The 12,539-nt window shown below is 41.2% G+C and overlaps 1 protein-coding gene across 1 annotated transcript in view; it reads right to left on the bottom strand.

Annotated features, from left to right (window-relative positions):
* Window positions 1-12,539, bottom strand: part of LOC126331023 (piwi-like protein Siwi) — a 242,412-nt gene that overhangs the window by 65,073 nt on the left and 164,800 nt on the right. The window contains 1 exon segment of the mRNA XM_049996440.1: window positions 2,072-2,362. Coding sequence (XP_049852397.1) covers window positions 2,072-2,362 — 291 coding nt within the window.

Below are 12,539 nucleotides of genomic sequence, written 5' to 3'. Positions count from 1 at the left end.
CCAGTGTAAAGCGTAGAGACAGGCCACTTACGTGACACTTCAGTATTCCATTCTGTGCAACAAGAATAATAATATCTCTGCCCTCCTCTCTCTCTCTCTCTCTCTCTCTCTCTCTCTCTCTCTTCCCCTCCAACACAACAGATTTTTAAATTTCAATTGCTCTTGCATACAGCTATTTCTTAAGAAATGCAATTGGAAAAAAAGAGGAATGTTACACAAGGAAGTCCCCTGTACAAACAAATGAGCTCTTTTCAAAAAATTCAGGAACATTTGTAATTTCGCACTAATGGTGTGTTGAAGTGAAATGCAGTTTGCATCCCTGCACATGCCTGTGTTTTATGTCTAACTGCTGTATGTTTCATTGTTATATATGGCTCTTAGTTATTGTTCAGTGGTGTATCAAGTAGAATGTTGTGTCGCACAGATTACGAACTTCGAGATGGCAGAATTAGAGGAGCAACACATCTGCATTAAATTTTGTATGAAACTCAAGAAAACATTTATACAGACACACCAAATTGTGCAGGAAGCCTACAGTGATGAGTGATTAAGCCTTACTTGGTGTTCCGAATGGTTCACATTGTTTAAAAATGGCCGAACGGAAGTTGAAGATGACCCTCATTCAAGACGCACTTCGAGGTCGACTGATGACACTCATGTTGGGAACATTAACGAAATTGTGTGTGCCAATAGGTTACTGACTGTCCAAGAGATTGTAGAAGAATGCAACATTTCAGTTTGTTCATGTTGTGAAATCCTGGCACAGAATCTTGCAATGCACTGTGTCGGCACCAACTTTGTCTCATGGGTCATAAGTCAAGACCAGAAAGACTTTTGCCTTGCACTCTGTGAAGAGCTTCCAAGTTGCACAAACAAGAACAAGATATGTGTCTACGGTTATGATGTTGAGATCACAAGGTTCATCTCCAAGACCCAAAAAAGCTCATTAGGTCAGGTCAAATGTCAAAGTTATGCTGATAGTTGTCTTTGACTTTGAAGGATTAGTTTATGATGAATTCATGCCATAGGAGCAAACTGTCAATTAATGGTAATATTGGGACGTGTTGTGATGCCTGCAAGAAAATGTGAGAAGGAAATGGCCTGAAATGCAGCCAGACAACTCATGGCCATTGCATTAAGATAACACACCTCCATGTTCATCCCTGTTGGTGTGTGACTATTGCACAAAAAACGAAATCACTGTGCTGCCTCATCATCTGTACTCTCCTGACCTGACTCCTGTGGACTTTTTTTAAAATTCCAAAGTTGAAAACACCATTGAAAGGATGAAGATTGAACGATAGACAAGATAAAAGAAAATTCGCAGACAGCACTTTATGTGGTCCAGCAAGAGCCATACCAAGACTGATCTTGGGAAAAGGAAATGGCAATGGGAGTGATGTATCAGGTGTGTAGGAGAGTATTTTGAAGGAGACTGTGCACAATAAGCAAAAGGTAAGTGTAGAAAAATTTTGTGGACAAAGTTCTGGAATTTTATGAATAGACATCGTACATCTAGCAACAGACATCATTGTGCAATGGCTCCTACCTACACCTATTTTTAACTAATTAAAGTCCTCTTCCCTCTCAGAATCTTGTACAGCAACTTTGGCTTGCCCACCAAAAACAAGAGGCATGTGCAACGGCAGATGTTTGAAATGATGGTACTGTTCTAAAACGTCTGTGCAACAACTAAAACAGTAAATAACTTGCTGCTACATTCTGGATATATTACAGAACACAAACGGAAAAAGAAAATGTTTGAATTCCAGATTATGCAAGAAAACTGGAAATGCTTTTTTGGCAGGTATTATTTTATTATTTCTATTAAATGATGGTGTACATAATAATAATAATAATAATAATAATAATAATAATAATAATAAATAACGAAATTAAGCCAATTGGGTCAGTTACTATCTTGCTGTAACCAAGGTATGGGATTAAATTTATTTTGACTATTTAAATTAATCAAACGAAAAGCCAGCAGAGAAAAAGTGAAAAACCTTGTCAAAACATTTATCTTTAAATCAAGATCTGTGCGTAGAATAATGCAAAACTATATGCTTACCTTTAATAGTTCAACTTCATGTTCCATGACGAAGGGGATCTGACCTTCCCCCACACCATCCCTATAAATTATTATTCTTTCTGGCAAGGAGCCATTCATTGTTTGAAATTTTTGAAGAGCCTTGCACATATTAATACTCAGTTCATTAGATAGCTCTTCACCAGAATGTTGGTAGCTCACAGCAGAGAAGTATCTACTCAGAGCCTTGTTCATGGATGCTACAAGAGCACCAATGGAGACTCCACGACTTGCTGTGTCATGGTAAACATCAAAGCCAACAACCATTAGACCCTGCCACAAAAAAGCAATAGTATTTAAGCAGAATTTTGAATTTTTGTTTGTTACATAAATTGAAAGATGATAATTTTTGCTTCATGTATTTTCATATTTTCACGAGTTCTTGTCTTATCCATTTCACATAAAGGCTCTAATGACAATTGGGGAAGCATTTTAGCTCAAAATATAGTAACTTATGTTCTAAGTATCTAATTAAATAAAAACTATGAAAGTTGAAGACTTAACATGATTTAAGATACAATTTCAAGAAAGCTGTGAAAACTGATTCTTATATAAATGGCAATGCGCAGGAGCTGATAAGGAAAAACTTAATGCAACACATGCATCCATTAAAAAATCTAAGCATGAAACCAATAAAAATCCAAAGTTTCCTTGAGGATCCTAATGAAGCTTTGCTCATAAATTCAATAAGTAAATCAAACATTTCATTCAGTTTCTAGTGGATCATTCTGATGTTGGAACTGAAAACCAACAGAAACCTGAAATATTCAATTCCACACTTAAATATGTATTAATTCATGAGAATGTTATCATGCTAGTTTGTACACCACACAAACTCACAAATAAAAGTCACTAAAACACTTCCAGTAAAAGAGAAAATTTGGGCTTGGTAAAAATCCTGCTAAGACTTCCTTGCTAAGCCTTATACAACATTTCTCATGCAAGGGATGGTACTGAATGAATAGAAAAGAACTCAGGTCATTCTAATAAGGTTGGAAGATAAATACACAGACATTCCAAAATACACACAAATAATCTAATTTTAGTCTGTTGCTGAGTCCTAGAGCATGTCCTATATTCAACCATTATGACACTAATTGAGGAAACAAAAACTTCTATCAAAGAACCAGTGAGGAACAGCACAAATAACTTGTGTGAAATACAGTTCATGTCTTTCAGACACAACACCTTGGAAATAACTGATGCAGACACATTCTTCCTACATTGCTGGCTGGTAGCCTATATATGGTATCGAAATCTTCATAACTAAAAATTTGACTCAAATAATTTTTTACTAATCCAACACAGTATATTTTCCTTGGTGGCAACCAAAAATGAAAGTAACATTAGGTGTGCCAGAAGAAAGTATTGCAAGACATTAATGTTTGTAATATGATTAATCAGAAAGCTGCAGCAGCATTCTCCCATCGTCAGATGTTTCTGTTGCAACAAGAGTCATAGTTGGATCATCACCAGGAAATACAGATTAAAAATATTTCTATTGGGTGTATGAAGTGGCAGCTATCTTTGTAGCTATCTTTAAATGTGAATAAGGGCAAGATATTAAAGAGAAAAGAGTTTGGTAAACCTGGCCGTTAAGTACTACAAAATGGTATGAAATGAGATGAATATGTGAAAAAAGTTAGTAGCTTGTTTGTTGCAAGGAAAATTGTGAAGGACCTGATAAGGAAAGAGCACTGAAAATATTACCATTGGCAATTCTGACACACAGCTCCATCCATTGTTTACAGAGCATGAAAAAAAAAGAAAAACCTATTTCTTCTTCTGTGAAAAGGAAACTTGCTATACATTATATAGCAGAAATGCTGAGTCGCAGATAGGCACAACAAAAAGACTGTCACAAATCTAGCTTCCAGACAGAAAGGCACACACATAGCTGAAGTCGACAGTGATGGGAGTGGTGACTGAGGGGGTGGGGTGGGGTGGGGGGTGCTGGGGCAGGGAGAGTGAGAGATAGTAGGGTAGCGTTGGTAGACATTGACGTGCTGTTGGTGAGCGCACAAGGATGAGGTAGAAAGAGGGTAAAGCACCTGTGTGCAGTAGGGAGGTTAGCTGGAAACCAGCGGCAAGGCTGGAAGAGGGGGTGACAGCTGAATGGACACTGACAAATGTAGGCCAAGAAACAAGTGGACTACCCTGTTGCTGAGCACACTGCCAAACATGACATCCTTCATTTCAATAACTGCTTCACAGCCTGTGCCATATGGATCATTCCCACCAACACCAGCTTTTCTGAATTGTGCAGGTGGGAACCTTCCCTGCAAGATATCCTATGTTCCTGTAACCCTCCTGGCCTCAACCTTCATTAGTCATTGTCCTCTTCCATCCAACCCCTTCTCTTTTCCCATTCTAGCACTATACAGCCCTCATTCCTCCATCGCACCCAGTCGTTTCCTTCTCTCCTTTTCCGCTGTCGGCCCCCCCCCCCCCTCCCCCTCCAGCCGTGCTGCTGTTCTCCGTCTAACTTCCCAACTGCTCACATGTGTTGTACCCTCTTTCCACCTCGCCCCTGCGCGATCCCCAAAAGCACATCACTGTCCGCCACCCCTATCCTACTATCTCTCGCCCTCTCTGCCCCAAGCCTCTTCGCCCCCCTCCCTGCCAGTCACCATTCCCATCATGCACTGTTCCTGCTGCTCACAGTGTGGCCTCAGTTGCCTGAGACTGCAGTCGTGTTTGTGCGAGTTTGTGAGTGTGTATGTGTGTATTTATCATCTAATTTTGATGGAGGTCTTAATAGCCAAAAGCTATATTTGTGACAGTCTTTTTGTTTTGCCTATCTGTGACAGCTACTCCACTATATGATGAGTAGCAACTTTTCTTTCCAAAGTATTGTTACATTACATCCTGGATTTTACATTTTTGACTATTTCTTCTTATACCACTCATAACGTCACTGTAATGTTTTTCTCTTTATTTGCTCTATTTTTATGAATAACACATATATTAGAGTTATAGAAATCAGCAATTAATGCTGTAAGCCATAAAGTTTTATTATTTCACATGTAATTGTCCAATTACTGATGATAACAGCCTAATTTATTTACCTGGAAACAATACTGGTAAAAAGAAATCCATAGTTTAAGATTCATAAGTAATACACAGAGCTGAACGTCTTACAGAGTAAATCATTGTATATACCTCATTTCAAACCTCTGATTCTCCTCTTCTCTTTGACCTAGACAATTTCATTTCTTAGCCAGTCTTTATAGGTTCTGTGAATCCCTGTGGAACTATAAGTAACACCTACAAAGTAATACTTATAATTTTGCACTTTTCTAATCACCCAAGTCACAGTTAAACATACTTGGTGTCTTGATTATTATAACTTTCTATAATTTGATTTTAAACACTGGAAAATCCAGGATGGAATATAATAATTTTATGAAAAGGATAGTACACACCATATAGTGGGAATGCTAAGTCGCAGGCACACCAGAAAGACTCAGTAAGTGAGCTATAGGCCAACAAGGCCTTTGTTGGAAATACACACACACACACACACACACACACACACACACACACACACAGATGGTGCGGGTGAGGAGGAGCCTGGGGTAGGTATGAGGAGGGATAGCAGGGTACAGAAGGGGGATGGTAATGTGCTGCTTATGGGATCATACAGGCATGAGGTGCTGAGAGGGTAGGGCAGCTAGATGCAGTCAGGCGGTTGATGGTGGGCATGGGGTGGGGCGAGGTGGGGGAGAGTTTAATGGAAATGGAGAGAAGTACAGACGCTGTGGGTGCATTGGTGGAATAGAGGGCTGTGTTGTGCTGGAATGGGAACAGGGAATGGGCAAGATGGGTTAAGACAGTGATTAATGAAGGTTGAAGCAGGCTGTGAAGGAGACATTGGAATGAAGGACATCATGTTGGGCGATGTGCTCAGCAACAGGGTGGTCCACTTGTTTCTTGGCAGCAGTTTGTCAGCTTGGCCATTCATGCGGACAGACAGCCTGTTAGTTGTCATACCCATGTAGAATGCAGCACAGTGGTTGCAGCTTGGCTTGTAGACCACATGACTGTTTTCACATGTAGCTCTGCCTTTGATGTGATAGGTGATTTTTGTGAGCAGACTGGACTAGGAAGTGGTGGGAGGAATATTGTGTAGGTTCGGTGAACGGTGGAATACCACTTTGGGAGAGGTGGGAAGGACTGTAGGCAGGACATTTCTCATTTCAGGGCATGACGAGAAGTAGCCAAAACCCTGGCGGAGAATGTAATTCAGTTGCTCCAGTCCTGGGTGGTACTGAGTTACAAGGAGTATGCTCCTCTGTGGCTGAACGGTGCGACTTTGTGAGGTGGTGGGACACTGGAAAGATAAGGCACAGGAGATACGATTTTGTACAAGACTGAGATGATAATTAAGGTTTGTGATGGCTTCAGTGAGACCCTTTCGGTATATTTTGAGAGGGACTGCTCATCACTGCAGATGCGACGACCAAGGATGGCTAGGCTGTATGGGAGGGACTTCTTTGTATGGAAGAAGTGGCAGCTGTCAAAGTGGAGGTATTGCCAGTGGTTAGTTTGTTTGATATGGACAGAGGTACTGATGTAGCTATATTTGAGGTGGAGGTCAACATCTAGGAAAGTGGCTTGTTGGGTTGATTGAGACCTGGTGAAGGAAACGGGGGAAAAGTTGTTAAGGTTCTGGAGGAATGTGAATAGGGTGTCATCCTCAATCCAGATCACAAAGATATCATCAATGCATCTGAACGAGGAAGGAGTTTGGGATTATGGGTGTTTAGGAAAGATTCCTCTAGATGGCCCATGTATAGGTTGGCATAGGATGGTGTCGTGCGGGAGCCCATAACTGTATCCTCGATTTGTTTGTAGTTGTGCCTTCACAGGACAAAGGAGAAATAAATGCGGATGAGGATATAATTGGTCCTGGTGACTCTGAAGGACACTGTAGGTATGGAATCTCTCGGGCATTGGTAAAGTGGTGTTCAATAGCAGTAAGGACATGGGCATTGTGGATGTCAGTGTAAAGAGATCACAACAGTGATAAGCAGGGCACCATGTAGTAAAGAAACAGAAACTGTGGAGAGTTGGTGGAGGAAATGTTTGGTATCTTTTATACAGGCGGACAGGTTGCAGGTAATAGGCTGAAGGTGATGGTCTACGAGACCAGAGATTCTCTCAGTAGAGACAAAGTTAACTGGCCAGAAGGTGATGTTCTGGGTGGTTGGATTTATGGATTTTAGGAAGGATGGTGAAGATAGGGGCGTGGAAAGTGGTAGGGATGAGAAAAGGGATGGACTCCAGTCCGGCTACAGCTATCACCTATCCCATCAAAGGCAGGGCTACCTGTAAAAACAGTCATGTGATCTACAAGCTAAGCTGTAACCTATGTGCTGAGTTCTACATGGGTGTGACAACCAACAAGCTGTCTGTCCTTATGAATGGCCACTAACATAATGTGGCCATGAAACACCTGGACCACACCCACTGCTGAGCACACCACCCAACATGATGTTCTTCACTTAGTCATTGCTTCAGAGCCTGTGCCATCTGACTCCTTCCCACCAACACCAACTTTTCTGAATTGCACAGTTGGGAACTCTCCCTGCAACATATCTTACATTCCAGTAACCCTCCTGGCCTCATCCTCTGTTAGTCATTGTCCTTACACATCTAGCTCCTTCCTTTATCCCATTCCAGCACTACACAGCCCTCTATTCCTCCAATGCACCCAGTCTTTTTACTTCTCTTTTTCCACAAATCCCCCCCCCCCCCCCCCCACATACACACTCTTCTCCCCACCAGCCCTCCGTGAACCGACCAACTGCACCTAGGTGCAGTCTCCACCTCCCAGTATGTTCCCATAAGCAGCTTTGTGTGTGTGTGTGTGTGTGTGAGTGTGTGTGTGTGTGTGTGTGTGTGAGTGTGTGTGTGTGTGTGTGTGTGTGTGTGTGTGTTTTGTCAATTTTGAACTAAGTCATGTTGGCCGAAAGCTCAGTTTCTGACAGTTTTTTATTGTGCCTATCTGCAAATCAGCACGTCCGCTTTATAGTGAGTAGCAACTACCCTTTCCAGAATATTGTATTGTTAGATTTTAATCATCTTTCATGGTATTGTTGAGATGCACTTCTATGTTTCTGTGCCTGCCACCCACCTGCTCTAGCAGATGGTCTCGCACTGTAGCAGATTAAGTGCCGCCTGGGATAGAACTGCATTGTGAATTATATGCAACCAAGGACATCGGTATTCTCTGCTATATGCCTCGCTGCTGCGGTGCCTGGGGTTTTTCCCTACAGCATGCAGAAGCACAACTCACTCCACTTTCCACCCTGATGTGAGCTGTCCATAGGACGAGTGCAGCAGTTTACTGTTAATTTTATGTTCAAGTTGTTTTACTATCAGAACGTATCCACTTTCCATTGTGCTACCAGAGACATGCATGACCCTTAAGCTCAAAAGTGAGTTGATTTTGTGCTTCTAAAAAGTGAACAGCATTGCCAAGCTCCCACGATGCCTCTGGTGAACTCGCAGGTGAGATTGATACCATACTTCAGGAAAATGCTATTCAGCACCTACCTTGCAGTCTCATGTCCTCGACCTTGTCCCATACAGGTACAAGGTGGAGAGGGGGTAGGGCAGCTAGGTGCATATGAGAGATTGATGGGTGGGTTTGTGGGAGGGAATTTAGCAGAAAAGGAGTGAAACGGACTGTGGGTAAATTACAGTGAGTGCAGTAACATCCAACCTCTTTTTGTTGAATACTTGCAAACTGCCACAGGTATGTATGTTAAAGACTTAAACCCGCAACTGTGTTAGATTAGCTTCACTTACGGTTACCCAAGCATGTGGGCAGAAAAGATCGAATAAATGAGAAAGTCATAATTTTGATTTTATTATTAACTACTGCTTACACATTTTGTTCAATATGAGCACTGAAGATGTTGACAAGATACTGTATCAACAAAATGATGTGGTCGACAATTGGTCACAATAGTTCCGCTGAACCAGTTAGAGACCAAACAAATCCCTGCTAAAGGAATCCTTTGATATTCCCAGAGCAAAAAATCCTGTGGATTCAGATCGGGTGAGCTTGTAGGCCATGCACCTGGAAAACCTATGGAGATAACACATTTGTAGAAGGTTGCATTACGTAACACTTTCACTGGGCAAGCAACGTGAGATGTTGCCCCATCCTGCATGAAAATAGTGGTTTCCACACAGCTGCACTCTTCCAAATCCCGTGCTAGCAAGGAGGTTTCAATAACATGCAGATATCACTTTACATCTGAAATCCCCCGTGGGTGTATTCTATTCATAGAAGAACAACTAAGAATAAAGCTACTTGTGAATCCACATCATAGTCACAAATGGCAAGCACAAGGGCTCTTCATTTACAACATATGATTTAACAGTACCCCAAATTCAGAAGTTCTATATATTCACAGCAGCCTTTAGTGTAAAATGAATCTTGTTACTCCACAGAATATGTCTCACTATGTGTCATCAACTTTGACCTGTTCCCGAAACCAAATAATTCAGAAAGCCACTGCAGATCATGAGGTCCCAGCTGCTGCACTATCTGGTACCAATGTAATATGGACTACAAAGCTTTCTGTACTGTTGACTATGGGATGGGCAGTTATTGTCACACTGTATGAGCACTAGCACTACTCAGAGCACATGCTGTATAATCAATTATTGCAACAGCAACTTTGTCAATAACTTCCACAGGGATAGAGTGCCTTCCACTTTCATTTGCCACACCAAGCTCACTCGTATTTTCGAATGTCATTATCATCTTCTTTAAACCATTTAATGACATTGGGCCTCTCCTTAGACCTTTCACTCAGCAATACTCTTTCAATACAGCTCTGTAGTTGCTCCCGCCACATAAAACAATTCCACTAACAACACATGGTCTCTCTTCTCGATAGACATACTGTTTATTCAAGTTATGGATTGTCAAATGACAGCATGGATGTCACAGCACCCATCATATACACAGTATACATTATAACTACCCAGTACCAATGTAAATGCATTCAGCAATTGTGTCAACTAATAGTGCCTGTTAACATTCCAATACAGTAACTGTTTAGTATTCAGACATCTTTTGTTACATTCTTCCCCTGAATCACCAGTCCGTTTTACCCTCTAGGTCTAATAAACCCACAGTATCCACCTGTATCCAGTGTCATTGTAACTGCCATCTGCTACACATCTCCTGTGCAGCAAGCTATGTAAATTTAAGTATTAACTGTGTTTTTCTTATTTGTCACTTCTTTTTCTGTGTATTTTTGCTTTTAGGAACCTTTAATTTTTGAGTACTGGTACTAGTAATAGTGTTCCACAGATTTCGTGTTTGTTTTGAATACAGTCAGAGAGAGTACCTTTAGTCAGCTGTAGTGCCAGTGCTGCCAATGTCGTAACTGCCATCTGCTTCACATCTCCTGAGCAGCAAGCTACATAAATTTAAATATAAACTGTGTTTTCCTTACTTGTCACTTCTTTTTCCATGTGTTTTTGCTTTTAGGGAAGCTTTAATTTTCGAGTACTAGTAATAGATTTTAATTTACCAGATATAGACTGGAGACACGAAAATTTATAATGGGTGGCAGGGACAAAAAACTCAGTGAAATTTTTTTAAGTGCATTATCTGAAAACTACCATGAACAGTTAAACAGAGAGCCAACTCATGGCGATAACATATTAGACCTTCTGGTGACAAACAGACCCAAACTATCTGAAACAGTTAACGTAGAACAGGGAATCAGCGATCGTAAAGCGGTTACAGCATCGGTGATTTCAGCCATATGGAAAGAAAATTTTTCTGTTTAGCAAAAGTGACAAAAAGCAGATTTCAGATTACTTGACGGCTCAACACCAAAGTTTTGTCTCAAGTACAGATAGTGTTGAGGATCAGTGGACAAAGTTCAAAACCATCGTACAATATGCATTAGATGAGTATGTGCCCAGTAAGATTGTAAGAGACGGAAAAGAGCCACTGTGGTATAACAACCAAGTTAGAAAACTGCTACAGAAGCAAAGGGAACTTCACAGCACACATAAACATAGCCAAAGCCTTGCAGACAAACAAAAATTACACGAAGTGAAATGTAGTGTGAGGAAGGCTATGTGAGAGGTGTTCAATGAATTCGAAAGTAAAGTTCTATGTACTGACTTGGCAGAAAATCGTAAGAAATTTTGGTCATATGTCAAAGTTGTAGGTGGATCAAAGCAAAATGTCCAGGCACTCTGTGACCAAAGTGGTACTGAAAGAGAGGATGATACACTAAATGCCGAAATACTAAATGTCTTTTTTGAAAGCTGTTTCACAGAGGAAGACTGCACTGTAGTTCCTTCCTCTAGATTGTCGCACAGACGACAAAATGCTACATATCGAAATAGCAATTAAAATCGCACAAAAGAGGTAAGGCCGCAGGACCTGATGGGGTACCAGTTCGATTTTACACAGATTACGCGAAGGAACTTGCCCCCTTTTTGCAGCAGTGTACCATAGGTCTCTAGAAGAGCATAGCGTTCCAGAAGATTGGAAAAGGGCGCAGGTTTTCAAGAAGGGATGTTGAACAGATGTACAGAACTATAGCCATCTATAACGTCGATCGGTTGTAAAATTTTGGAACACGTATTATGTTCTAGTATAATGACTTCTCTGGAGACTAGAAATCTACTCTGTAGGAATCAGCATAGGTTTTGAAAAAAAGACGATCGTGTGAAACCCAGCTCACACTTTTCATCCACGAGACTCTGAGGGCCGTACACATGGGTTCCCAGGTAGGTGCCGTGTTTCTTGACTTTCGCAAGGCATTTGATACAGTTCCCCTCAGGTGTTTAATGAACAAAGTAAGAGCATATGGACTATCAGACCAATTGTGTGATTGGATTGAAGAGTTCCTAGATAACAGAATGCAGCATGTAATTCTCAATGGAGGGAAGTCTTCTGAAGTAAGATTGATTTCAGGTGTGCCGCAGGGGAGTGTTGTAGGACCGTTGCTATTCACAATATACGAGGGTATTTCAGAAAGTAAAGATACACTGTATGCCAGAAGAACAGAAGAGTTTTGGCGAGCAAGTTGGCAACACTGGTGTTAACCTTGAACTGTTAGCTTTCTCCTTGCGGTCGTTCGGTAGTTGAACGTTGCTTCTGGTTGGAGTAGGTCATGTTTAAAATGGCTGTGCTGATTCAGAATCCCGTGAAATGCGAAGTGGGCTCCGTCATACGTTTTCTTCATGCCAAAGATTGGCGACCAGCGGATATTCACAAAGAAAATGTTTCTGTTTATGGGAACATTATGAATTGACAAAATGTAACGAAATGGTGTCATTTCTCTGAAGGTAGGACCAATGTTCATGATGAACAAAGACCAGATCAGCCATCTGTGATCTCTGATGCCGTTCTTTGGAGAACGGAGGAAGCAATTCGTGCGAATAGATGTCTCACATG

The sequence above is a fragment of the Schistocerca gregaria genome, chromosome 1, assembly GCF_023897955.1.
Source record: "Schistocerca gregaria isolate iqSchGreg1 chromosome 1, iqSchGreg1.2, whole genome shotgun sequence".
Taxonomy (NCBI): Eukaryota; Metazoa; Arthropoda; class Insecta; order Orthoptera; family Acrididae; genus Schistocerca; species Schistocerca gregaria.
This window is presented reverse-complemented; position numbering and strand designations above follow the sequence as displayed.